Source organism: Amborella trichopoda, chromosome 4, assembly GCF_054954075.1.
Source record: "Amborella trichopoda isolate Santa Cruz 75 chromosome 4, AtrichopodaSantaCruz75HAP2 v2.0, whole genome shotgun sequence".
Lineage (NCBI taxonomy): Eukaryota > Viridiplantae > Streptophyta > Magnoliopsida > Amborellales > Amborellaceae > Amborella > Amborella trichopoda.
The window spans coordinates 41,908,695-41,930,744 of NC_142339.1; the positions used below are offsets into that span (position 1 = coordinate 41,908,695).

Consider the following 22,050-nt stretch of genomic DNA (forward strand, 5'->3'; position numbering starts at 1 on the left):
ATCTGTGTATGAGAATAAAGAGGAAGGATCCTGTGTGACGAAAGAACCATTGTTGTTACTTGATTGCTGATAATGATTATAGTTGCAGTGATGTTGCAGTCTGAGTGGTAGATCTGTCTGTTGTCTTATTACCACTATTTTGAGGAATTTTGTTTCATATTTCTCACTATTAACAACCAGATAATATTTCTCAACACTTTCTTTAGAGGTTTTAAAATCAAGATTCATCATTTTCTTCATAGTTATGTGTCGAAATTTAAATTTTCTAAAGAAAAAATGAGAATAAACTTTAAACCAAGTAAGGCAATTAAGTCCATTCAAATGAACAATAGAAAGTTTCATGCTGGAGTTATTTTTTGAATATGCCATTATAAAGAGATAATAAGAACTAGAAGACTTACCTGATCAATAGAAAGGGCGATTAAATAATAGATGATGACCTAATTGGAACCAACAGAAAAACCCAATGAGAATAACAGTTTCTCTCTCTAGAAATCTCCAAGGGCACATCAATATCAAGGTGAACTTGATGGTGCATTGCAGCCTTTTGCATTCCAAAATAAATAATAAAGTTACAAACCTTTTGCTTGTAAGAGGGACGTCCTTCCAATGCAAACTCAATTTGCAAACTTCCTTACTATCCAAAAACAAAAATTGAACCACATGCTAGGGCGCTACTCAAGCATGGCTTCAAATCGAGATATCATTGCGCATGAACAAGACACCACCATGATATCAAGTAAAAGCTATCAAAAAAGGAGGAGAGTTTGCACTCGTGAAGAAAGAGAAAAGTTTGTACTTTCCTTCACTTGCACTTTCCTTTAACTTTTACACTTTTTCTTCAACCACCCCCATGCTCGAAGAGAGACAAAATAATACGAGAGAAAGATAGTCAGGAAAGAGAAGAAGAAAAGTTGGTGGCCACGCTCGTGCAAAAACGTTTTCTTATCGCCTTCAAATAGGAGAAGGAAGAGCTGGAGAGTAGAACAGAGTTCGTACATTGCAAGAGTGGAGTTCTTCCTTTTTTTTTGTTTTGTTTGTTTTTTTTTTTTTAAATGAAAGACCGTATAGCAATGGTGATGGATCAGCCTGTTCTGATACCATGTTGAAGTTGCCATAAAATAAATAGAGAAGAGAATAGATCGACACACCATATACGTGGTTCGACAATGGTGCCTACGTCCACAGAGGGTAATTCGGTATTTCATTCGTAGGTATTACTCTGATTTACTAATGATTTATAGTGTTGCAATTCTTGTCTTTAGAAAACAAATCTCTGGGACGACCCCCCAGTAGAGTCTCGTAGAAGTGATCTAAAAGTGGGAGAGAGAGAAGGATGAAGAAAGTAGAAGATTCAAATTAGAGAATTTCATTTAAAAGAAGAAAAAGAAGTTTCAAGGGGAAAGAGTTTCATTTAAGAGAGGAAGGTAGTTTGAAAGAAAAGAAGTTTCAAGGGAGGAAGAGCTTCATTTAAGAGAGAGAATTTCATTTGAGGGAAGAGAAAACAGTTTGAAAGAGACAAAGGTTCAAGGGACAGAGAATTCCATTTAAGGGAGAAAAAAATTAGGAGAGAAGAGAGTTTCATTTAAGAGGAGAGAGAAGAAGATTCAAGAGAGAGAAATTTATTTAAGAGGAGAATATAATTTGAAAGAGGAGAGTTCAAGGGAGGGAGAGTTTTAGTTAATAGAAGAGAAAAAAAGATTCAAGAGATAGAGATACTTTCATTTAAAAGGGGAAGAGAGTATGAAATAGAAGAGGTTCAAGGGAGAAAGAGATTCATTTAAGTGAGAGAATAATTTGAGAGAGAAGAATATTCAAGGGAGAGGGTTTCAATTAAGCGAAGAGATGAGAGTTTGAAAGAAAAGAAGATTCACGAGAGAGAGAGTTTCATTTCATAGAAGAAAGGAGAGTTTGAAAGAAAAGAAGACTCAAGAGAAAGATTGTTTCATGTAAGAACGAGAAGAGAGTTTGAGAGAGAAGATCCTTGGCAGAGAGCTTTATTTAAGGAGAGAGAGTTTCATTTAAGAAGAAACAGAGGTGTATAGGTTTAATTTGAGTTTCATTTAAGGAAGAAAGAGAAGAATATTAGAGAGAGAGAGAGTTCCATTTGAGAGAGAGAGAAGAGAGTTTGAGAGAGAAGATCCATTTAAGAGAGGTGAGAAGGAGATTTAAGAGAAAGAGAGGGCTTCATTCGAGAAGGAGGATTTTAAGAGAGGAAGAGAGAGAATTTAAGAGAGATAATTTGGGAGTTTAGGAGAGAGTGTTTAAAGATAATTGAGGGGAGAGAGTTTAAAGAGATCAAAAGGGGAGAGAGTGAGAGAGAGAATATTTAAAGAGATTGAAAGAACGAGAGAGAGCTCAAAATTGAGAGAAGAAGAGGGGAATTTAGGAGAGGAGAGAGGTTTAGAGAGATGCGGAGGAGAAGAGGTCTGGGGCGGCAGCTTGGGCCCCCCCCTCCCAAAGAGAGAGAGAGGCGGTGAGGCCCACGGGGTGGCGGCCTGCGCCGCCCCTAGAGAGAATCATAGTTTTCAATGAGAGAGAAAAGATGAGAGAGAGAGAAAGAAATTACAAGAGAGAGAAGAAGGATGAAGTATCTAAGGGGCGAGCTAGAGCTCGGACACAGTTGTTAGGCTTGGTCCGAATCGCCTTAGAGTCCTCCTTGAAGGCCTTGGGTCATGAGGATAGGGTTTAGTCAAAAGGAGTCAAGTAGGCTTGGGCTTGGGTTGGTTAGGGAGTATAGGTAGGGTGTGGCTTATGTTGACCAATGGAGTATAGGAATGGGAGGTAGGGACTATAGTCTAGGGAGTAGGGTAGGAAGGAGTGGAGACTATGGTCTAGTGAGGAGTATGGGTAGGTGGGAGTAGGAACTTTCGAAGTTTGGAGAATGGGAGTGGGAAGTTCAAAGGGTAAACTCTCAAGGGGACAAAATATTCTCAATCCTCATTCTCAAGTTGGATATTAAAGCCATGAGGCCAAAAACCAAGCTAAAAATCTCTTATCACCAACCTTTTTCACTTATGTCCAACTTAGGGTTACAAAATGAGCATGAGATACTGATATATCATCCCCATGAAACATGAAACATGAGTGGATGAATAAAAATAAAGGAAATTGTCAAAAATTACAATTTATTGAATTAAAATGTAAATCCTGTTCAAGGGCGAAATGATGATTTTGCTCCTAGCTAGAATCACGGAAATGGCCAAATGGTCCCCAAAAAGGTTCCATAAGCCATAGCCATGGTTCAAGAGCATTTTCAAGTGTTTCTGACGATCTTCTGATGAAAATAATGATGTAGGAATGGCGGGATTGACGAGACGATCATTTTGATGTATGATATTGGCCTTGAATCGGGGTTTTTGACCCACTTTGAAAATCCAGCCAAGGACCATAGACTTGAGATCTTCGACCCTTGATCTTATTTGTTTCACGATGTTTCAAGTCAATTTCTTCATCATAAGTTGATGGAGATAACGTCACGATCATTTTGTGATAAAAATCTCTTAATTTGGTTGCTATATCGAAAGGGGATTCTGGTCGCCGGAAAACACACATTTTTTGTAACTTGAAATAAGGTGTCTTTCGACCTTCAATCTTGTACAAAATTTACCTCAAATCGAAGCCCTCTAAATTGTAGTCAAAACAGACCCACATTTAAGGCGTTCCGATGATGGGGCTCCGAGATACGGCCATTCAAAAAAGGAGGAGGTTCTTCTTTGAAAATTCTACAACGCATGAGTTTTCGAACCTCACTTATCTCTATGATTTCTCTCAATTTGGGAATCGTCTCGAGCCATATCTTATATCAAAATGTGTGGCTTGACGAGATCTACTACATGATTTAGCCTCGAATGGCCTCAAGATGAGAGAGTTATGACATTTGCAAGGCAATTTCGAAATCAAATGGCACATATTCACCGAGGCTGCATCAAAATAGTATAAAGCCTACCCGTTTTTGGTAAGTGAGTCCCAAAATAGTCCAGAAGCATCCAAATGAGTTGAAAATTGGTATTCGGGGCTTTTGAGCCTTCCGGATCCAATGGTGATAGTCTGACACTCATTTGAGACATTGGCAATATAGCTCTAGTTATGAGGTACTTTTTAGCATGATAGAAAGCGATACTGTTAAATGTAAATTTCATCGTAGTATGCTTTATCTTGATCGGATTAAGACGAAACTTGGCAAGCATTCTTAAAACACCAAAAATCCACAAGCCGATCTAACACTTTTCAAATTCACTCAAAATTTGGCTTATTCAATCAGAGCTCCAGTAGTCTGCCTGCATTTGTTATACCACGGGACTAGGTTGCAACTGGCTCATTCCTTATTCGTATCAGGGATACAAGTGCGTCAAAAATACCCTTTAACAACAAGTTTAGCTCACTACGTAGAATTAATAGTTTCGTGACAACTTGTTAATCCTAATTAGCTACACTTAAGGGAATTAAGGCAGAAGTTATACTTGAATCTCAACTCCTACAGACCATGAATGTGAGAGTTACAAACCAAATGGTTCTATATAAAAAGATGTTAACTCCTCAAGAAACATATGAGAAAATGATAGCGAAGGATAAAAATGAGATATGCAAAGCAAATGAGATTCACCAAGAGGATTCGCAAGGTTGGTTGTCACCAGATGGCTTGGTCTATAGGATCTAATATGGAACCTTTAAGTTTTTCGTGTGATTTGAGGACACCTGATTGCTCATTTTCTTTAACCAAGAGGATTCGCAAGGTTGCTTGTTACCAGATGTCACCCGAGGAATTGTTGGCTTGAGAAAGTAGCTTGGGTAATTAATCGGGAGTTGTACATATATACAACACTAGATTGCATGCTTAAAGAAATGAGCAATCAGGTGTTTAATGTTTTATATGTAACAAAATGGGCCACATGGCAGAAAAGTGCCCAGCAACTGCCCAGCAAAATGTTAATATTGTTGAAGTTGAGGAAGTTTGTGTGATAAAAGAGATGGCAATTGCTGATTTGGGAGAGCCAGTTTATAATGAGGAGGTTAGTCAACTTGAACAAGGTGAGGATGTGCCCATGGACCAAGGAGAGATGTTGTTGGCATGATGGGTTCTTTATATTATAAAAGTCCCAAGATGATTGTTGGTAGCGATCTAATATTTTTCTCAGACAATGCACCTATGATGGGCGAGTGTGCAACTTGATTATTGATGCAATTGAAAATCACCAAGAATGGCACGGGGCTTTGGTGGTAGTATTGCCGAGCCCCATGATGATGTCTCTAACTCCATTTTCACCAAAGGGTTGGGCCCCAAACTTTCATTAATTTATTACTTTTTACTCACCCAAAAAAATTTATTGAAAATCACCGGTGGCTAACAACCAATGATACAACATTTCAAGAGAGGAAAAGAGTCGAGTGAGAAATCAACAGGAAAAGAGTGCAATGAGGAGAGCTGTGACCTCCATCACAGACCACCAAAAGAGAAGACAAAGAGAATAAAGCCCCTCTCTGTCTCTTCTAATTTTCTTTCCTTCATAAAACAAAACAAGAGTAAAGCTCCCATTATATTGAAGTTATTTTAAAAACCCCCTCCTCAACATCCTATTGTACCTTTCTTTAAAAAGAAAAACCAAAACTTTCTATTCCTATTATCTCACATACTTCTTTAAAAAAAATAGAAACCCTCCTAAAAATAATTTATGCATCTTTTTGAAAAGGCTTATCTTTCTATCCAAGTTAATCTTCCTAGATAAGGATAAGCCTTCCAAAAAAAAGGGATTCTAAAGGATTACAAGAAGAACACGGTTTCCATGCAGCTAGCACGCATATTGTAGAAATACGGGCTTGACAATAAATATATATTTTAGATATAATTTGATCTCAATTCTCAGAGTATATATAATCTTTAACATGGAGATCATGAATATGAAATAATAATAATAATTTGAAAACTAAAAATAATAATTATATTAACAAAATATTTGGACCGTTAGTTACCATTGTTTTTAGATGGACCACCTATTTGCATCCATCTTTAAGATGGATGCTTTATACTTTTTTTTTTTTTTGGGATACTATTAACATTGTATTGATGGTTAAAGAAGTACAAAGCAAGAAGTCACTTAGGGGAGTGACCAAAGAAAACATAAAACAAAATATGGGGTGCAGGCCCAAAGATACAGTAGGCTAAAAAGGCAAAAAACGAGAAACAAAACGTGTTTCCCTCGCAGAGAGAAGTGACGAGAGAGAAATTGAAAGCCAAAAACAGCGATCGCAGCCTCGAAGATACAATAGGCAACTAAAGGTTAAAAAGAAATGAAGAAGCGTGCCCCTTAGGAAGGCCAGTAACACGATTAGGCTAGACAAAGAGCGGAGGTTGCTCCCTATTTTTCTAGGGCGTCAGCAACCTGGTTGGCCTCCAGCCAGATATGAATCTAGAAGACCGGTGTATCCCTGCAAAGTTTGAAGATAGCATAAAAAATGTGTCATAGGCCTCCACAGGGGTTGGGCTTCTCTAGAAACCCAAGAGATGATGTTTTGCGAGTCTCCTTCCACCCAGAGAGGGAGACCCCAAGACCTATCAAAGCGCTGCAAGACTTCTAGAAAGGCTGTGGCCTCCGCCTAAGAGGAGTCGACTAGTCATATGGAGAGGGAGTAATCCATGGTGGTCTCGAAAGAGTCCCCTAACTCCTATCGGGCCAAGGTTACCTAATGAAGACCAGTCAAAGTTGAGTTTGGCGGCACTAGTCTCCAGAGGTCTCCAGAGACCTAACCTTGGCACCCTAACACACCGACGTTTGAGAATGTGGGTCTAATTGGACAAAAAAGTAGACCCGGGTATGCCTTTGAAGAGTTTGTGATTAGAGGCCCAGAAAATGACCGAGCCCCTAATGGAGTCAATGAGTTTGGGGATAGGGGCAGACTCCCCTTGGGAAATGCAATTGTTTCGTTCCTTCCTAATGGTCCATAACGTGGCACCTAGAGTTTCCTTTCAAAGTAGTACCCCGGCATTCAACCAAGGAAGAGATGACGAAGAGGAGATGAGATTAGGGATGTTTGCATGCGTAACCCAAGACCAACCAAAGAGAGATAGGTTGGATTGCCAAAGAGCCACAACAATAGGGCAATGGAGGAAGAGATGGAAGTTGGTCTCTTCGGCTTCTTGCACATGACACATCTATTAGGGATTGATAGGCCTCTCTTTTGGAGGAGGTCAGCTGTGCAAGCCACATAAAGAACTATATTCTAGGTGGGATGATGGTGGACCCAGCCTTAGAGATAACCGAATGGCTAGGTGAGGTGCCGAGGTTAAGGGAGAAGGAAGAGCGGTATAGGGAGCCACATAAAACTTTCCCAAAGAAGAGGCAATCCAAACTATCCAGTCTTCACCCCTCCTAAGCGAAGGGAAAGAAGAAATAAGGAGGGAGAGCTCCTGGAAGGCGGGCAATTCAGGGTTGCGCAAGGTGCGATGGAAGTTAAGATTCCAAATCCTAAGTCCGCTATCAAGGGAAATAGGGAGAGTATAGAAGCAGAAGGATCATGGGCTAGGCGGAAAAGGGATGGGAAACAAGTGGAGAGAGAAGAGGAGATAAGCCAGGTGTTTAACCAGAAGCAGATGCTTGACCTGTCCTTGGGGGCGAAGCGGATACGCTGTTTGAAGAGGGGGAGAGAGTGTAGGATGGAGCGTCCGGAGCTAGAGGCACGGTGGTAGGATCGGGGAGGGATAGACCAAGGTGGGGAAGAGAGCGGATATTTGAAGGAGAGGATGTATGCTTTATACTTCTGGACCGCATAGCGTAGAAATGCAGTCCAGCCCGCATGAAACAATTTTCTTTAAAAAATAAAAAAAATTATGTCCTTAAAAAAAAATATTTGTCAAAAAAAAGATGATAACTTGTTAACTCCTCTTTAATGTTTCTTCTTCTTGTCTCGATCTTCTCGTTCCATATGCATCTTTCTGGACTAGTTTCCTAGCTGGTTCATTGGATCGGGTTTTAAACCACCGAGTTTTTCTACTTCATTAATTTTTTATATAGTTAATTGGAAAAATTACATAAATATCTGTTATACTTTTTGTTATTACGAAAAGGCCTGAAACTTTTCGTTATTACACAGATGTTCATCTTTTCAACTTCGTAACACTTTTTTTTTTTTTTTTAAAAAAAGACGAAACTGCCCATTTTTAGTTTTTGAAAAACCGAGTTTTTTTTTAATTTTCGGTTTTTCAAAAGCCGAATTTCAAAAACCAAACTTTTTAAATATTAATATTATGTATGCTCATATATCTAAACTTGGGGTTGAATTGGTTTTTTGGTTATCATGCATGCCTGTACACTTTCTCATCAAGGGTTTGAGTCCCCCCATATTCACAATCTTTTTTTAATACAAAAAGATTCTTTTTTTTTTAATTGAAAAAAGCCCCAATCATAGAATAGGTATGGCTTTTCGGTTATCATGTATACCTTTACACTTTCATGTCAAGGGTTCAAATCCTGTCATGCTCAGTCTAATTTTTTAAATGAAAATAGATGTTTTTTATTTTATTAAAAAGCAAAAAAAACTATCATGGAATGGTCAGGATACTAAAAACCTCTTGAAGAAATCCATATGCTCTTACCAAAACATTATTTGAGTAACAATGATAGAAGTTAGGTAGGTATTTTATTATATATTTACCTTATTTTATTATTACTATTACTTTTTTAACACGATGAGTTACAAAGCACACTAATTAAAAAAATTTGGTTTTTCAAAAACCGAAAATGTGCTGTTTCATTTTTTTTTACAAACAATGTTATGAAGTTGAAAAATCGGACAACTGCCTGATAATAGAAAGTTTTAGGTATTTTCATAATAACGAAAAATATAAAATCCGTAGATAATTTGACGATTATTATTATTATTATTATTAAAATTATTTTAACATGATGAGTTAGAGAGCACTAACTAAAAAAATTCGGGTTTTTCAAAAACTGAAAATATGCAGTTTCGTTTTTTTTTAAAAAAAATTGTTATGAAATTGAAAAAACGGACATCTGAGTTATACCATAAAGTTTTAGGTATTTTCATAAGAGTAATGATAATAGGACTCTCCTCCATCCATATGTGTAGGACCCCAATGGATCACCATTAAAATTGGTACAGATCTCTAAAAAAGTTATCACATGAGTGTGAGGCTTGACTTTTCTACATATACGTGTCAAATTTAATGGTGATCCTTTAGGGTCCTATACACATGGGTGCGGGCGGGTTAGATCATTTCTCATCTAATAACAAAAACTATAACATTCGTAGATAATTTGACGATTTTAGTGATGTTTTCCCAATAAAAACAAAATAATAAATGATCCTATACAACTCTTTTTTATATTTATGTGTAGGACCTCAAAGAATCACCATTAAATTTGATACATTTCTATGGAAAAATTAGTCCCCTACCAATGTGATAACTTTTCTGCGTATCCATACCACCTCTTAATGGTGATCCTTCCTGCACACATGGATGGGGAGGTCCTAGGATCATTACTCAATCAATAAATATAACATATGGTGCCACGGGGCCACCAAATTTATATGCGCATATTATTATCTGGTAGCTAACTGTCTCCTCCACTCACATTTCTCGTTCATTACAGGCTGTGTTAAGGAATTCTCATCCCATTCTCCCCTTGTTTCAAATTCTAGAACAGAAAAGAATAAAATTATGTGTAACTAACAGAGCTTTAGGAAAAGGAGCTGATCAAGATGCTTCTTGTAACCTCCTCTCTCTGTGCAGGTACGTAATAATATTTCCTCTTCAACTCAATCCTAAAACAAAAACCCAACTTTAATAAATGGCAGGAGAGCCTTTGTTTTATTGCAGCTTTCATTTGAAAAATGTTTCTGTACTTTTGTTTGCTGTTTAATGCTTGTTTGGTATATTCCAAAATTTGAGCCGAGGGTGTCAAAATCAACAAGTGCCGGGTAAGGTAGTTTTCTGTGGGGAAAATTTTGGATTTTGTTTGTTGGTTGTTGAATCCTTGTTATGCAAGTGCAGTCTGAAGCATGCTGCATTATTGACTTAAACGTTCGAATTTTGATTCTCAAGTAGTTCTATAGAGTATATACACAAGAAGCATTTCTCTCAAGTAAAAGTTGTCTCACTTGGATAAAACATCAGTTTAAGAATTTCTATTGGCTAGTGTAGGTCTTCTTGGTGGTTTAATGTAGTTCTGTGAGATGATGTTTGAATTTCATAGGTCATCTTTGTTTTTTGATGGGGTCAAATGCTTGTGAACTAAATACTTATTTCTCCTATGTTCTAGGAAATAAATACTCTGTATTTGGGGTACGGTTCTTAAAGTTTCAGAGATCCAAAAGGATACACCTTACATTGATCAAAAGTTTGACTGTATGCTCAAGCAGTGCTACAAGTAATGCCTCTTTTTCTTCTGCAATTAAGTTAGTTGATGCACAAGTTCTGTACTGTTTGGCACCTGCCTTGGGCCATAACCAGGTAAAATGAATTCTTATTTGATACAGTTTGTCATCTTTGAAAATGCTTCATGGTAGTCCCTTTGTTTTCTCATCTTACTTTGTTCGGACATAACATTATCAGCTTATGCCAGCAACTTTGCTACTTTCTCCTTTATATGATTTAAGATAATGCATACTAATTCCATGATTAGTAACTTTCCGTTGTTTTCTTTGATAAGATGATTTGTAATTCTCATGTGATTATAATCATTCTAGATTAGAATGTGACGTGCATGTGGAGAGACTTCCCATATTTTAACCATGCAGATGCATCTAATATAAATCAATGTTTTTCATCCTTAATTACCCAAAAAAAAAAGCTTTTCATCCTTTGTTGCATTTATGCCCCGTGTTGTTTTTTGGGGAGTCTCATGCAATTTTTTGAAACCCAATGCAGTCGGGAGTCCGATATGGCGATACAATCAATGCAATGGTTTGAAATGCGGGATGTGGACCCAGTGCAGTTGGGAGTTTGATGTGGTGATGAGTCAATAAATTTAAAAAATTTAAAAAATCTTAAAAATTATAATAATACATAGAAAAATTGAAATGTGATTTAAATGATAGTGGGTATTTTAATTTAGGGTTTTGTTAGGGTACTCAAACATATGAGTATTTTGTTAATGTACTCAACATTTTTGGACATTCATTGCCCCTTGTCATGTAATACAAAATTTTTTAAGTTACGACATTTTTCATCATTGGGAGGGTTAGGATATATATTTCTATAAGAAACAAGTGACATTTTACTAGTGGTTAAGAAGCAAGCATTGATCTATGGTTAAGAAGCAATCATTGATCCATGTGAGTGATGTTATACCTCATGTGGATGATGTCATCATCTACTATAGTTAATAAAATGATTCTCTTTCTATCAACAATTTCTACTTTACCACTGATTAATTACTTTAAATGCTCCTAAACAAAAAAGTTACTGCATAGTAGGGTAAGGGTATCAAGTGTCAAAAAATGTTGAGTACCTTAAAGAAATACTCATATGTTTGAGTGCCCTAACATAACCCTTTAATTTATTCATCATCTCCAATATATTAGCTGTTTGAGACTCTGAGCCTTCTGATAGCTTAATAAAGAGTAATAGAGTTTGTTGTTTTAACTTCTAACATTTAATGGTTTAAATGTCTAATGCAATTAATATGTAAATCAAGCAATCCATTCCATCATGTAAAATATCCAAAAGTTTAAACTCCAAAGAGGTAATGATCAAAAGTTTATGACATACGAGAAAGAAGATAGTCAATTCTCAAGAAACAAATGACGCAATTTTGATTCTTATGGTTTTAGGGTTCGGCATATTTCCAAGCTGGATCCTTGTTACTTGAAGATGAGCCCGCCAAAAAATAGCATTAGGAAAGGAAAAACTTACCATACAATCAAAAGAAATTTTGGTTTCTACTTAGCCCTTGAAAACCATTGATTAGTTGGTGAATCTTCACCCAAATACCATCCTATTAATGCCTAAAAGAATCTCAAGGGATAGCCAAAGTAATCTCTTAATTTTTTTCAAAAGCTTTGGATTCAAGAGAAAAATCAGAAGTTGGAAATTTTTGATTTTTAAACCATGTAAAATGGTTCTAATGTGTTTTTTTTTTGTCTAGGGGATTGGGGGTGGGGGAGGGAGACAATTTTGTCCATGCTTGTGGACTTTGCAAATTAATATTTTTCATGATCTTGGTGCGCACAGCTTTGATTTTTTTACCATCTCTTTAGGATGTTGGGAATTTTAGGTAGGAAATTGAGGTATATCTACCAATGAATTCTTACAAGTTTTTGGTTTTACTACTCCGTTTGCCTTAGGAAATCTACATGTTATGGTGGATGGATTTCTGCAGGAATCTCACCCAGAATGCAATTCTAGACTTTCAGCAATTGCAAATGCTCTTGACAAAATGAAGCTTTCATCAAAGGTGTGAAGGATAACACTTCAATGTAGTATTCAACATACTCTTTCAATAAATGGTTCCATATTAAACCACAAAAAAGAAAACAGAACGATATGCATATGTAGCTGTGTTGGCATTTCATTTTACTGGAGATTTGAAGATGGATTTTGATTCTTCACATTCTGATAGATTATCTCACATGCAATGAGTATATTTCACCTTGTTTACCACTCATGCTACAATAGTTTAGTATTTTTTTCTACTAGACAAATTTGATGGGTAACTTACCACTATGAATAAGTTTCGATTTATTGCTAAACCGTGTTTCAAGAATTGGACTTACATTTTTGTCTTACTGGTTCAGTAGTTAAGGAATGATTTGGTAGTGTTGTTAGAAAGAGAATCGCTGGAGCAATGAACCCACTGGAAATTTCTTCTTGAGTTCTTCCAGCAGAGAAGCTCAACAGTTATTTGAGCTATCACAGGATATTAAAATATCAGTGCAGAAGCATTTTCATCAATATAATCTGCAATTTTTAATGAGTTGCAATAAACAGGCTCCTAGTAGCACATAAATGGTATTATGAAAGTGATAGGCCACTCAAACATTATTAAAAGTTGTCAATAGAGGCCTTTCTCTTAATAAAGGATACAAAACTTCATACCGAAAACCTTGAATGAATCTTTGATTATCTTTTTCTTTCAAAAATGTTAACTGTATTAAGCAAGAGAAAAGGTGATACAAGAAGAGGAGCATCCCCTATCAATGAATCTTCGATTATCACCATCTGCTTAGTGTCTTTTGGATTGGAACCAAATCACCAAATTGCCAGTTGAATAATTCTTTTTCTAATGCTTAGTTCATCGTAGTGTATTATTTGATTTGTATCTTCGCATAGATTTTCTTAGCTTCACTTTATCTATCTTTCATGACAACTTGGACTTCAGTGCCTTTACATTCACAGTTATATGTATTTGGTATCATTGGAATATATGAATTGGTCCGAACAACTTGAACTCAATCCCTGACTCAGACAGAGCCAAAACTGAGTGAACTCTCTTGACTTTTTTAGTTTTCAAAGAAACTTAGCTTTTAAATATAGCTAAAATGGTTTTGTGACGGCATCAAGGTTCGAACTTGAGACCGGGCCATAAGAGAGAAAACATTAACAGTATACCATAGGACCTGCAATTCGACTGGCTAGAGATTCTGGTATAGTTATTTTAGAAATTGAAAAAGTTATCCCAACATGATATCTTTTCATTATAAATGTCAATTATGTGCCAAACTTAGTTTCTTTTGGCATGAGAACTAGATTGTGATGGAGTTTCTGTACACTGGTATGAGCTATGAGTGTCATATAGGTTTGCTTCTAATGGTAATATCATGTTTGATTGCATAACGTTTAAACTTGCCAAGTGCCCAACTCACATTTCTACCTTTTCCAACAATAAAAGTGATGCCTCTTTTCATAATGCATCTTCCATTGTTTAGGGTCATCAATTTCTTTAAGAAAGCTGGTTTCTCACAGAGTTGTTGGAGGAGATTTGGAAGCCTATTAGGAATTGAAGTATGAAATTGCGTGCAAGTAGAAGATTCCTATGGTAGGAAGCGCCGTCTGTACAACTTGTATTGGACGAATCGTGATTCCCACTTTTTGCTAATCGTGCTCCAACCAATTTGGAATCAAGATTCCTACCTTTTTTCAAATTGCGCACCCTAACCACTTGGAACCGTGTCAGAAATCACCAAGAAACAAGTTTCAGAGGGCAAATCGTTGGAGGTTTTAGAGTATAGTTAACCAAGAATCCCTTAGTATTGAAGTCGATCTATTGAGTACGTTTAGCCAAGATTCCCCTAGTATTGCAATCAAGGTCCTCAACAGTCCTAAAGACCTAAACAAAGGTTCCCTTGGTTTTGAAATCGACGTGTTGAGTGGCCTTAATCACTGTTCCCACAATTATTGGAATCAAGGTCTATTGACCATAAAACTGGATTTGAGGTTCACTTAGGTTCTAGGTTGAATGAAGAAAGTAAAAGTATTTAATTTATTAATAATGAAAATTAATAAAACAAGATATTTATTTTGGGTTCTCGGAATTTAAGACTAATGATAAGTATAGTTTGTAGACATCCATAGAGTTCTTAGACACCGATGATATGTTAACTAATAATAAATTTTAAATAATAGAATGTTTCTCTAGTCCTCTAGGGAATTCGTGTTTGTGTTTACAAAACATAAAAATAATACCTTATACATACCTGAAAATGAGTTTTGTTTTGTTATGTATATAGTATATACTTGAAAATGAGACTTTATTTGTGATGTCCAATGTTCTAATACCTGGAATCAAACCAAAGCCAAATCTATTTCATAAGTTGCCTACAAGTTCTAACACTAGCAAAAAAAGCAAGTTGTGTGAGAATTCCTAAATTTATTTTCAATATATTACTTAGTTGAGGTGATATTATTTTGAATGTGTTTTTTTTCTTAGTGAAAATGAAAGCGAGTACAATTAATGAGAGAAATAACATAATATTTTTTTGTTTAAATTTTGTCCAAAAGTGCATGTAACAATGTGCTGTAACATCAGTTTAACAATGTGTTTTTTAAGCATTAGGAACACATACAAAGAGATTTAAAGATTACAAGAGAGAGTCACACTTGGTCTAAGAAGGGTGAGGACCTTAAACTTTCCCTTAACCTGTCCCAAGCCTGGGAAAAGGAGATGGGTTGTACTAGGTAGGCAGCTAATGTAAAACCTTGCCAAAACTTTTTATGAATTCTGAATCTATATTATTTGTTTATGTTAAGAGTTCCTTGAAAGCAACGTGCTGTATTGGAACCCGGGTACAATGAGAAATAAGCAAGGGTTAGTTTGGGCATTCCCTAGAAGTGACGCGCTGGAGCGCCACCCAGTTGAGATGAAAAATAGGCAAGGGTTTTTGCGACACTTTGGATGAGGGCGGGTAAAGAAGCTAGTCCATGAGAATAGGATTCATCTAGCCATATGGAATGTAGGAACGCTTACAGGTAAGAGTGTGAAGTTAGTGGATACAATGAGATAAATGAGAGTATACATAGCTTGTCTGTAGAAAACTAAGTGGAAAGGGGAAAAAGCTAAGGAAATAGATGGGTATAAACTTTGGTATATAGGAAAGAATAATAATATACATGATGTAGGTATAATAATAGACAAAGATTTAAAAGATAAAATAGTTAATATCAAGAGAGTAGGTGATAGGCTCCTATTAGTTAAACATAGTTGTAGAAGGAACCATCAGCATAAATAAGGGTGGAGGTCATAGATACATTCGTAGGATTGAGATATCGAAAGTGAAAGAAAGCCTTTAGGACCAGATGGTATCTGATACAGGTTTGTAAGTGCATGGAGGAGATTAGCATTAACTGGCTGACCAAATTGTTAAGAACAAAAAAAATGTCAGACGAAATGAGGAAAAGTGCTGTGATACCTATTTTAGAAGAACAAAGGAGACATACAAAATTGTACAAACTATCGAGGGATCAAACTTATAAGCCATACTATGAAGTTGTGGGATAGAGTGATTGAGTAACGACTAAGGCATGAAATGAGTGTATCAGAAAACTAATTCGGTTTTATGTTAGGGAGGTCAACAATTTTGGTTATTTTCTTACTTAAGCAACTGATTGAAAAGTTTAGGACAAAGTGAAAGGAACTTCACTTGGTCTTTATTGATCTAGAGAAAGCTTATGATGGAGTACCTTGAGATTTAATTTGCTGGGTGTTAGAAAAGAAACGAGTCTCCAGATACTATATTGATTTGGTGGGAGATATGTAAAAGGAAGCGCTAACGAACAACTAGTGGAGATGCGTGCGAGTTTTCAGTGACTATAGGTCTACATCAGGGTTCAGCGTTGGGCCCATACCTCTTTGTCTTAGTTTTGGACGACTTATCAAGGCACCTACAAGATGAGGTACTGTGGTGTATGTTGTTTGCGGATGATATAGTTTTGATCGATGAGACCCGAAACGACGTCAACACAAAGAACTTTGGAGGGATGCTTTAGAATCTGAAGGTTTTAGAATTAGCCGGACTAAGACAAAGTAGATGGAATGCATTGTATATTGGTTTATTATGCCATGCTCTATACACATATCTCTAAAGAGTTGTGAGGAACCCCTATCTGTCCTTAGGAGTTTTATCTTTTGATTTGTTTGGTTCTCTACCTCAGCCTTATATTCTTTGAAGCAGTCTAGGACTTTGAACGCTGAGTGTAATAGGTAAATATGGCCATATTGCGAGTGGTCATCAACAAATGTGATGAAGAATTTATTGTGGCACTTGGTTGCCACATTCATGGGGCCACATATGTCACTCTGGATGATTTCTAAAACGTTAGATGCTCTTTGCGCTTTTATGATCGATTTCTTTACCATTTTTCCTTACACACGTGATTCATAGACTTGGTTTAAGCTGCCATCATAATTTTCTAAAAGACCATCTATCTTTAAATTTTGTAATTAATGTGCCCTAATATCATGTGCCGTAAGTAAGCATCATTCTCATAAGTGGAAGACGAGGCATAAGCAAGTTGTTCTTTCATTTCAATAGAAAACAGGCCATCCTTGAGATCGGTCATAACAATTTCACCATAACTTTTGACCATCATCTTATTAGCAGAGAAGATGGTGACATACCTAGCCTTAGCTAACTTAGTGACCGAAACCAAACACTTTCTCATTTCTGGAGCATAAAGTGTTTGTTTTAGGACCCTAGTTTTTCCATTCTTCATTTTAAGTACATAGTGCTTAACACCCAAGATTTCAGTCTTTTGGTTTCCTCCCATAGAAAGATGTTGCTTGCCGTCACCAATAGGTTTAAAATTGCGGTGTCCATCTTTGTGCTTGACACGTGAGTTGTAGACCAGAGTCAAAATACCAAGATGCACCCTTGGGATCAGTTAACATGCTCTTGAATAGCACACAGGCGTGTTCCCTATTTGCCCTTGCATTATTCTTATTAAACTTGCAGAACTTAGCAATATGATTGACTTTCCTGCAATTATAACATTGCCTCTTTACTTTCCTGGGTTTATTATTTTCAGATATTTTCTCTCCCCTTTTCTTTTCATCATTTTTCTTGTTATTATTATATTCTCCCTTTCCCTTATTTGTTTTGAAATTAGTTTACCATGTGCATTGAGTCTTGGGTGTCGATGCTTCTCAAGCATTCTTCCTCTCTTGTTCAGCTTTTAGCAGGGTCACGAGTTCCTCCAACTTTGGAGCACTCTCACGAGCAGCAAGAGATGACACAAACACCTCCCATGAGGCGGGGAGAGTGTTCAAGAGGTGAACCACTTGCATGGGCTCAATGGGCTTCATGTTGATTGCCTCCAATTCACAAATCAAGGCTTGAAAGATATGCACGTGCTCTGCGATCTTTCCTCCTTTTGCCATCTTCAAGTCATTTTACTTCCTCATAGCTAGAGTCTTCCTCACGAGAAAGGGATCAACAAATTTTTTCTTGAATTTCTCTTGCATGACCTTAGCGGTTTTTAGGGTTTCATACTTCGAAGTGTGGGAGTCGTGCATAACCGCAAGGAGGATATGTCCAGCGAGCATGTTTTTTGCACTCCCATTGTGCATATGTATCCCTTGTGGCCTGGGATGCATTCCCTCTAAGCTCTGGGGGTGGATTCTCAGTGAGGAATTTATGTAGACCTTCCTCATAGAACACATAACCAATCTTACACTTCCACAAGGAATAATTTGTTCCATCAGATCTTTTGGTTTTCAAGATTTCAGCTATAAAATTCTTGGCTAGCATCCTTCCTTTCTAAAAAATACACGAAAACGACCGAAAATAAAAGGAAATGTGGTAGTAAGAAATCTGGCTTTGATACCAATGAAAGGTGGACTATGTGATCTAGCCAAATATGTGTAGTTTAAAATTTTTCTCTTTTTCTTTTATTATACCGGCTGGAACACTTACATGTGTCCAAGCATTACAACTTTTTAAGTTAACAAATTTTTTAAAAAATAAAGAGTTACAACTTTGATTCAAAGGGAGTAAAGAAAATAAAGAAAGAAGAGGATTCTCACTTGCTTGTTACACACAAAACTTCTTCAATTACATAGAACGGATAGTAAAGATAATAAAGAAAGAAGAGGATTCTTACTTGCTTGCCACACACAAAACTTCTTTCATTGCATATAACATAATTACATCCAAGAAGATTTGAGAACAAGAAAGCATGAAAAAGATGAAAAGCCAGAATAACTGCCAAGGATTACCTCCAAGGACTTTGTACACCCCACATTGGGTCCCTTTCAACATTGGTGCACCGGATCTTGGTCTATCACTGAGTTCTATTGAATGAAAAGCCTAGGCAAACCCTTACTCAAAACATGGGAGCATGAAGCACAATGGGATAGGGAGCTTAGGGTTAACAATGGCTAAGGCGTGGCCCCCTCTACTATTATTATTTAAAATCGTAAGATTGAAAATTAAAACATAAGAGAAGAGGGTGAGACAGAGAGTGGCATACCTGTCCTTGGGGGAGAGAGAGAGAGAGAGAGAGAGAGCGAGAGAGAGAGAGAGAGAGAGAGAGAGAGAGAGAGAGAGAGGTCAATTCCATATGTGTGTGTAATCTTATCCACATAGGAGGTATTGATTGTGCAAAACTAGGGTTTGGGGTCTAGGATTTGCGGTCCTTATGGAGACTCAATCTTGATCGTAGATCAAGGGTGACCTGTGTGGTGAAGAGATCTTAGCCATACATTCCTTATATCAGGCATCATGATTAAAAGGAATGTGCTAGAACCTTATCCCTTAGTTTCTTTGACCTAATCCCATGAAAATTTAATTTATGGAAACGTGTCATTTGATTTCAAGTAGTGTCATATAATTTCAATTAAATCACAATCTTTCTAAAATTGAAATCAATCAAAACCATTGTCTCTCCTTCCTTCTTACTTCATAAGAGAGAGAAAATGAGAGAATAAAGAAAGTGGGGCATACCACCCATGTGGCTCCCCATGTGGGCCATACTCCCCCATCTAATGGGCTCTATGTGATGGGCCCCCATCAATTTTGTGGCCCCACATCCCCTAATAAATTTTAAAATTAATAAAATGATTTTTTGAATTCATTTAGTAATTTTAATTTCTCTTTAAATTTTATAAACTTGGAAAAATCATTTTTTGCTCTCTGAACAATCCTTTTTGGTAAATTAAAATATATAGGGTATTATCAAAATTCATATTAATATTCTAAAAATCATATAACATAAAATTAAGCATATAAATTATTTTGATGGGAATTGAATTCAATTATGTTAAGGATAATGCGAATATACGGAGGCACATCTCTACTGGCGATCATGTCCTACACTCACTTTCTCAAACTGATCTAACAGTTCCCATGACCCACAACTCGTTGCCGGTATTCATGATTGGACTATCAAAGTCAGCCCATAAGTGAAGAGAATGCACAACCCTAGTCCATGAATTACAGGTTTCCCTAGGGACAAGTCTAGGTCACACAGATCTTTGCACACTTCTCGCATTTGGTGCATGAGGGTTATCTCTGCATCACAGGTACATGTCATATCCCCAGTGGGATTCGCTTCCCAAGACGACTATCATATGTACATGTTGTACTATGATCATGATGAGGATTTGGCCCTCATCCCCTCGGCCCCTAAAATTGCACACAAGGGTCACGAAGTCCGTTGGCCATCCACCTTGGGCATCTCTCCGACCTCATGAAGGGTTAGCCCCCAAATAAAATTCAGCAAGGGTGTCTCAGAGGTGCTTCCAAAATTCAGATTTGAGAGTTCAACAACCATTGGTCAAGAGTTCAATAACCATTGGTCAGGTAACTGGGTGTGAGGTGTGCTAATCCCTAAAGGGATAACCCTAGGCAAAAGTAAGTCTTCCTTTATTTATTTTTTTATTTGTTGCTATTTTTGTCTTATTTTTTATTCCTAAATTCTCAGTATTGTTTTCAGTTGAATAAAGTTTATTTTGGCAGTAAGTTTATAAAGATCCTAGATAGTAGTAAGCTGAATTTATTGTATGTGTGGTACCTGTAAGTAGAATTTCCAGCCATTAATAATAGAATGGGAAGAAGTTTTTGAAATTATAGCCTAGAATTCTACATAGCCTCCTTTCATTCCCTACTCGAGCCCAAGGTTACATCTTGTCGTGTGTTTAAGTATCATGCATCACGCCATTGGGTCCCACTCTCATGGTGAGGGATTCATCTATACCTCCTCAAGGCACTTGATGACAAGTGGTGTTGACTGTGGAAAGCTGTCAACCTCATTAGCACCAGCAGTTTGAGGAAATTGTGCTAAAGATGACAATATATATTGGCTAGTCCCTATAGCATACTGCATGTACTAGTACTTGGTAATACATACGTCCATAAATTCAAGCAAGTATGCGTAGCTAGGATAACATGAATGGAATATGTTAATCATAATTAGCTTTGATTGGTTAACAGATTGTATATAATAGATGAAAAGAAAGGAAGGAAAAACAGCAGCAAATGCCTTTGAAGACTCAAAACTCCCTACACTTTTTTGTACTCATAAACACACTACATGGGTAATGCATGTATATTTTCATGGCATATGCTTGTATATTCCCAGGTACCTGAATATACGCTTGAAAACTTTTAATATGGTCTTGGTTGACTTTCAGTATCGTGGTGGAGACGTTTTGGAAATTACAAATTGGAGGCCTGCTTCCTTTGATGAAATTACGAGTGTTCATACAACAACTTATGTAAATGGTCTAGAGAAGGTACAGTTATGCCTTTATTGAGTAACTTATGTAGAAGCTGGAACTACTTGGAATGAGAAGTTGGTTGCATCTGTGGTTCTAGTTTCAGCATTGCACTTCTCAGAGAGACTAAACTTGGGGCAGGCTTTTCACTGCTCGTATTCCATGAAGCATTGGAAATAATCTCTAATATTGATAATTGACATTATTAGATATTCTATTTCATAGTCATCTATATTTTATTCTATTCTTTTATTTCAATTTGTGATTGCCCAAGGGCATCTTTTTTATAAGACGTCATATATTTAACTCTAGAGAATCTTTTAGCATTTGAGAATCTTGTTAACTACTACCAAAAAAAAAGAAGAAGAAATATTTACGAATACCTTGTAAACATTTCATGATGAAGGTTTTCCTCACTATCAAGCTCCTTCTGCCCCATCACTATCTGTGGAAGCTCCTTCTGCCCCATCTCTTCCAACCTCTTTTATCCTCTACATCTTTACGACTTGGATTACTCTACCAAGGTATTACACCCTAAATAGGAGAGGCAAGACAATTTTGTTTCAAAGCTTGAAGTCCTGCAGCCATACCATGCTTCCAACAGTTCTTGGTCTCACAGCCTCTTTATGATTACCGATTCAGAAATAGAAGATAAAGAAGTGGGTCTTCCCACTGTGCATTACGACTTTCAAAATTCAAACCAAATCAAATTTGTAGGAGGTGAAACTTTGATGCACTGTTTCTTTGTTGAATTTCAGATTTTGTTTTTTGACTAGGCATTGTGTGGTTAATGCCTACTGTCGCTTGGAAATTGTCTTTTTAACATGTTGGCTTTTTTCCCTGAACAACCTTAGATGTTCACTGCTTAGGTGTTGTATACATT

The 22,050-nt window shown here is 36.8% G+C and overlaps 1 protein-coding gene across 41 annotated transcripts in view; it reads left to right on the top strand.

The window, feature by feature from the left end:
• The first annotated feature begins 9,661 nt into the window (after positions 1–9,661).
• HDA14 (histone deacetylase 14) overlaps positions 9,662–22,050 on the top strand; it is a 66,292-nt gene continuing 53,903 nt past the window's right edge. For 5 of the 41 annotated variants that reach the window (XR_016053559.1, XR_016053560.1, XM_088864077.1 and 2 more), the window contains exons 1-7: positions 9,662–9,748; positions 10,278–10,468; positions 12,105–12,180; positions 12,304–12,413; positions 21,084–21,185; positions 21,574–21,691; positions 21,810–21,887. Coding sequence is in view for 38 of the 41 variants with exons in the window: in XM_088864077.1 (XP_088720203.1) it covers positions 9,718–9,748; positions 10,278–10,468; positions 12,105–12,180; positions 12,304–12,413; positions 21,084–21,185; positions 21,574–21,691; positions 21,810–21,887 (706 nt within the window). In the remaining 3 variants the exon portion in view is untranslated. Of the gene's footprint in view, positions 9,937–10,277; positions 10,469–12,104; positions 12,234–12,303; positions 12,414–20,883; positions 20,988–21,083; positions 21,186–21,573; positions 21,692–21,809; positions 21,888–22,050 lie in introns of those variants that run through there. The other 36 variants (XM_088864038.1, XM_088864039.1, XM_088864080.1 and 33 more) reach the window with 22 other exon arrangements.